This window comes from Montipora capricornis, chromosome 6, assembly GCF_036669925.1.
Source record: "Montipora capricornis isolate CH-2021 chromosome 6, ASM3666992v2, whole genome shotgun sequence".
Lineage (NCBI taxonomy): Eukaryota > Metazoa > Cnidaria > Anthozoa > Scleractinia > Acroporidae > Montipora > Montipora capricornis.
In genome coordinates this window covers 29,766,375-29,772,240 of record NC_090888.1, presented here as the reverse complement: position 1 = coordinate 29,772,240, position 5,866 = coordinate 29,766,375, and the positions used below count along the sequence as shown (strand labels likewise).

The 5,866-nt window shown below is 35.9% G+C and overlaps 1 protein-coding gene across 6 annotated transcripts in view; it reads right to left on the bottom strand.

The window, feature by feature from the left end:
* LOC138050425 (sentrin-specific protease 6-like) overlaps positions 1 to 4,404 on the bottom strand; it is a 28,956-nt gene extending 24,552 nt beyond the window's left edge. For 3 of the 6 annotated variants that reach the window (XR_011132607.1, XR_011132606.1, XM_068896758.1), the window contains exons 1-6: positions 3,801 to 4,404; positions 2,967 to 3,077; positions 2,241 to 2,357; positions 1,833 to 1,906; positions 1,064 to 1,338; positions 318 to 465 (exon numbers count right to left, since the gene is read on the bottom strand). Coding sequence is in view for 1 of the 6 variants with exons in the window: in XM_068896758.1 (XP_068752859.1) it covers positions 350 to 465; positions 1,064 to 1,338; positions 1,833 to 1,906; positions 2,241 to 2,312 (537 nt within the window). In the remaining 5 variants the exon portion in view is untranslated. Of the gene's footprint in view, positions 111 to 317; positions 466 to 1,063; positions 1,339 to 1,832; positions 1,907 to 2,240; positions 2,358 to 2,966; positions 3,078 to 3,800 lie in introns of those variants that run through there. The other 3 variants (XM_068896757.1, XM_068896756.1, XR_011132608.1) reach the window with 2 other exon arrangements.
* Positions 4,405 to 5,866: the final 1,462 nt, after the last annotated feature.

The following is a 5,866-nucleotide window of genomic DNA, read 5'->3' as shown; positions in this document are numbered from 1 at the left end:
GTCACCCACCAGTTCTGATGGTAAAAACAAAGTTAAGTGCAAACTGGCAAAAATGATTAAATATAATTTTATGTTACATGAAACTGTTTGAGGCGTGTCACCCGCCAGTTCTGATGACAAAGTTAAGTGCAAGCTGGTAAAATGTGGGTTTATTTTGTCATTGGATATTGTTCCAAGAGGTTTGTCACTACATAATTATTCTGATTTTCTCTTTTCTTACAAACCAACATTTCTAAAATCCCAATTCAACGTGGATATTGTATGAATAAATTTGAATAAGCTAAGGTGATTTATTTAAAATCATGGTACACACTTACATCAACACGAGACTGACAGAAAGTTGCTCTGTTTAAATCAAGTTCTTTGCTGTGTTAATGTCTGTGTAAGCCTTCTTCAACTTTTCCAAGGGAAGAGCTTGTTCCACAAATTCGTCCAAGTCTTTCAGTATTTCAAGCTCAGTGGGACCTACAACATGAATCAACATGCAATTATGTTTGCTTCCAGTCACCACTATTACAAAGGTAGCACTTACCTACCGGTATTGCCAGTAGCACATAACTTAATATCTGGAATTATTATACCTGGGTCATAAAAATATTAGTGAGAGGGCTTCTGACATGTCCCTAAAAACTGGTTGCATGACTTACATTACAGGAAACACTGACTGTTCTGATAATTGGAGTCACCTCCTACCGTTCTTGTACATTATTTAAAACCCCAAAATTAGATACACCGACAATTTCAATAATAAAGGTTCACTGCATTGTTTAAGAAGTTAAATGCTAAAAGATTTTTGAAACACATTTAAAAAAGCAAACAACATTTCAGCACTATGGCACGCCATTATCGAGTTAAAAAGTGGAAAAGTATAATTAGGTGTAATAGAAATTTATGAAATGTGAAACAATAAATAAAATATTTGCAGGTCCTATAAACTATAATGCCCATCATTCGCTTTTTTAACATAATGTGTTATAAAAATCTTTTAGTGTTTAACTTCATAATCAATTTAATTTTAAATCTAAATCTCTCCTGTTATGTAAAGGTTATTTAATTAACTGACCTGACATTGAACTGACATGAATATTGTTCCTAGAGACAGCAGATGCCTGTCCTGATTTCTTTTTCACTGTTATCCTGTCGCCATGGAATGATTCAGGGCGATAATAGCGAAGTGCATTGTTAGCCTCTTTCAAAGAGTCGATCTTGTGTGCAAGAAGACAAACAGAAGATAACAACTGCTCAGTATTACGCATCTCCATGTGCAATGCACATAGCTGGATGCTAGTCAACTCCTCATCCAGAAGAAATACAAGGTCATCCCTTATACCAGTCAATCTAAACAAAAAAGGAAAAAACCTGGCAGTGAGGAAATTTTAAAGCCTCAGGTTATGCAACAGGTAAATTTAGCAGTAGAACCACACACTCTGATTTCTGTTATGTAATTAAGGTCCCCTCAGCAAGTTGTTGGGTTTTTCCATAGATATTCTAAGGCAATCACCAGGGAGATAATGAAACAATATACACAAGCTTTGTAGTTACCAAACTGAATCAATACTACAGCAGGTCTAGGGAAGAAGCATTTTAGAATCCAAGAGATTAATTAATAATTATTACAAGTTTGTGATATTATTATATGCTAACTACTACACTACCACAACACAAACCTTTTAAACTACATATTAAGCTTAACTTGTATGAATTCAAAGCAACTTTTTACACAGCCATCAGTTAAATCAGGTTGACTGTTTTTAAAAAGTGTGAGAAAAGAGTAGTTAATTCTCAAAAACATGACTGAAATATACATGTGCTATCAATATGTTTGCATATACCTTCCAATGTTTGCTTTACTGCGAAGACAATCCACACAGGTCTCATCTGGTGCCACATCATGGCAGGAGCAGCCCTAAGAAAAAAACTCAACTCTTAATCCTATAGTCGAGAACACTGTCACACTGGTGACAGATTATCAACTGTATGCATGCAATGACTTGTTTATCAAAATAGAAGATGAAGTATGCCATTGCAAACCTTGTGAAAAAATGCCACTTACATGTAGGTTATACATGAGCCTGCTGGGAGATTTGATTACATGTCACAGGTTGACTAAGATGTGGTTAAGGCATGTTTGCCTAAATTTGTCTACTACATGAATAAACAGACTAACGAGCATACATTAAGAGATGTGAGCTAATCAACACATTTCTTAAACTTGTGACAACAAGCAAGCACTTTTATACCCTTATGGCATTGCAGATAAAGCAAAATTCCACATTAACTCCTCGCCCCCCCGAGATAAAATTCGCTGTCATCTTTCTTCACCACGAGCAGAAGCAATGTCTTGTAGTCTAAAGTAACTGAAATGTAAAGGTATGAAAATACTGTAAAACCAGTATCGCAACAGATGATAAATTTATGTTGATGTAGGGTTAAACTTGATTTCAGCAGAAGTTGGTGAGCTTGAATATACAGTAACCCACAACAACAATGAAGAGCGCATACAAATGAAAATATTTACTAAAAGGGGCACTGTAACAGTGGGGTCCATGTGATCAATAGGACATAAAAGAACCTCTTACAAACCAAGTTTGAGGTCTGTACTGTAAGTTACAGACCAAGTTTTTTCTTATTGATTTAAAGCCTAGGCGTGTAGCACATGGGCCATAAACCAACATAAAAAAGGGGGAGGGGTGGAGGGAGCTACGTAACTTACAGTATGGACCAAGAAAACAAGTTATAAGAATTATATTTATTTTATCGCTAGACAAAATGTTATTTAAATCGAACTTTCGAATTTAGCAGGCAGTACTAGTAACAGTAAAATAAAAGGTTTTTCTCAGGGTACTCCAGTTTTTCTCCTTCTCCAAAAACCAACACTTCCAAAATACCAATTCGACCTAGAAAGAGTGGACAAAATTAAAACCTACTTACACAGCTGTAAATATGAAATTGGCATGTACATGTACCTGTTCTCTTTACAGTTGGCTATTGCCAATGGATATACTGATTTTGAACTCTGGGAGGTATTTATCGGACACACACACGTGGAACAATCCCAATCAACACTTGATCTTTACCTGTTAGAGAAAAATTGGGACAAGAGTTTTTCTTTTAATTTGCATTTTGAAAAGAAATTTCTGGTCTAACATAGGAGGTGTAAATTAAAGGAGTCCTCCTGTGTATAAGTTGCATTTAAATATTGATAGAAAAACCACAGTTTAGGTTATCAGTGTTAACACATAACTTTATCAAAAACCTGTTGATGTCTGAAGAAATTTGCAACCGGGAACTTTTAATTAAACTCCAGGGATTTTTTTGATATGAGATCTCATTGATTGAGGGAGTATGTGTGAATCCTCCCCCCAGTATTATACTGAAGTCAAAATTGACACTTCGCAAATCCACTGAAGTTTAGCAGATTGAACGTACATGTAACTGCAAAAAGGTACATTTCCAGAGACACAAAATTGCACATACTGACTGAGAGAGCTTTCCGTTTGGCCAATTCCAACATAACGTTAAATAACAGGGCAGCAAAGCTGCATACTGATGCCAAGATAGCCTCCTGTTATTTAGCCAATTAGAAACATTTCCCTACTAAAATTCTTGTTTTAATTAAATGAATTTCGAACCCAGTTGGGAAGGTTTTAATATTTTTGCAACTTAACTCCTAAAAAGCGATAAAATGTTCCTTAACACTATGACCAGGAATTGAAATGAATGTAAATATGTGTACATTCAAAAAATACACATTTAGTTGTAATATAACAAATTAAACTCAATAAATTCTTGATCATTACCCCAGAAAGGTCTACCATCAATTTTGAGCATGAGCTGCAATGTGGGTGAAGCCATCCTATGTAGCATTTGTTCTCTGATGATCAGTTCAAGAACTGGAGCCATTTCGACACAAAATCCTTTCAACGGATGGGCCACTCTCTTAACACCAAGATACTGCCAGCAGACACCAAAAACCAGTCTTTTGATGGCCTTTATTTGGTTGGTATTGACAAGAACAGGGGTGTCAGAGGTTTGACTTGGGCTTATACTTAATCTTGTTACAAAAAATGCAGCAATCTTGTAGCACTACACTCGATTGGGTAACATCTCTCAAGCTTCTCCTTGGCACTGGATCATTGGCAGCAGTTTCAGTATTGTTGACCTGGAGATCTCTTCTGTGAGTGAACTCAGATCTGCAAGCTCGATGATACTTTTCAGGCCTTCTAGGGAAGTCACTTTCACCATCAGATAGCTCGAGTATACCTTTGTGATCTCGAATCACTGCTGCACGATACAAAGTTTCCCATGATTTTATATCACGGCAAGTCGCTAAATGAGTATCACTTCCATTACAAATGATGCATACCTCAGCCATTGCTATACCGTGGGCGATCGATCGTTGGAGCCGCCATCTTGAAAAGTGTTAACTAAGAGAACTGGATCCAAGCATAGGAAAGAGGCTGTTTTTCAGATATAATTAACTGATCAAACCAATGCATTCGTTCAATTATCGATCGTTAGATTGATTTATTGACATCTTTTTTCTATATTAGGTGCAAAACAAACATATTTAAAAATAAGAAAGTTTCAGAATTACATGCAAGTACATGCAAGTGTTCCAAGACTTAAATCCAATTTTACTTACTATTAAGTCATCTGTGACGTAAAGGTGACATCATTTGACTTTTCATATAATTTGTTAGTACCACTGAATTGAAACTAGTCCCAAGTAAGTTTGAAAGAATTACTGATTCTACATTTACAAATAAATGAAATTCCAAACTATGCACTATAAAACAAAATTGCGGCCATTGGGTGAGCCAAGGGAGCGTATTTGAAATGCAATTTTCAGGATGAAAGCTACCGTTCTAGCACTGCCATCATACCTTTTCATAATCCTGAATAGTCAAAGATTAAAATAAAATATGTTTCGTTTGTTCCCCAGAAGTGAGTAATAAACCGAAAATTACGGCTCTCAGCTGATGGACTATGAGACAACTTCTGAAAATTCAGAAACAGGGTTGGGGAACATTAAAATTAAATACAATACATAAATCAGACTATCAAACTATGTACTTGTGTTTCATGAAATAGCAAGTATTAAAATGTTTCACAGCAAATATGCTACACATGCTCATGCAAGATATGAAATCTGACATGGTTTCCCTCAAAACCATCGAGAAATTTATGGTTGGGAATGATCATGGTTCAATCGCAATGGCATTTTATCACTTGTTTACCGTGGACAGCTTTCGCTTTGTCTTCCCTGTCAAATATGTTATTTCAAACATGACTCTTCCAACTCTGCATCAAACTTAAGTTATTTTGCTCGGATGTATTGCTGTCATTCAAATCAATCCAACATCTTGACAAAGATTCTGTACGCGGAAACTTTGCTGGTGTTCCGAACTCACTTGAAAAACTAGAGTCAGAATCACACAAATCCAAACATGTGGTAGTACTTTTCTTTGGAAAAGTCGGATTGATTTCTAACGATAAAACTGTATCTACATAGGTCTGGAAATCTGTAAGCAGCCCCTGAACACAGCAATGTGAAACTGACCAATTAAAAACGGTCGAGGCGGATTTGCAGGTGAAAGAGAGTAAACCGGAAATTGGCGATAGTAATATTGTGATTACAGCCCATGAACCAGCCATCTGTTAAATCGTAGCATTTGCCTTTAAACCTCTTTTTAAGAATAAGTGTCATTAAAAACATAAAGCTGGCACAAAACGTCGACTGAAATGCAAATGCAGTAGTGTAAGAATTCATTTTTTTACTGCCTTTCTCTTTTTTCGTGACACATTCCAACTTTTAAGCTTACATTTATTGACTACGAATTATATTCCCCTATGCATTTATTTT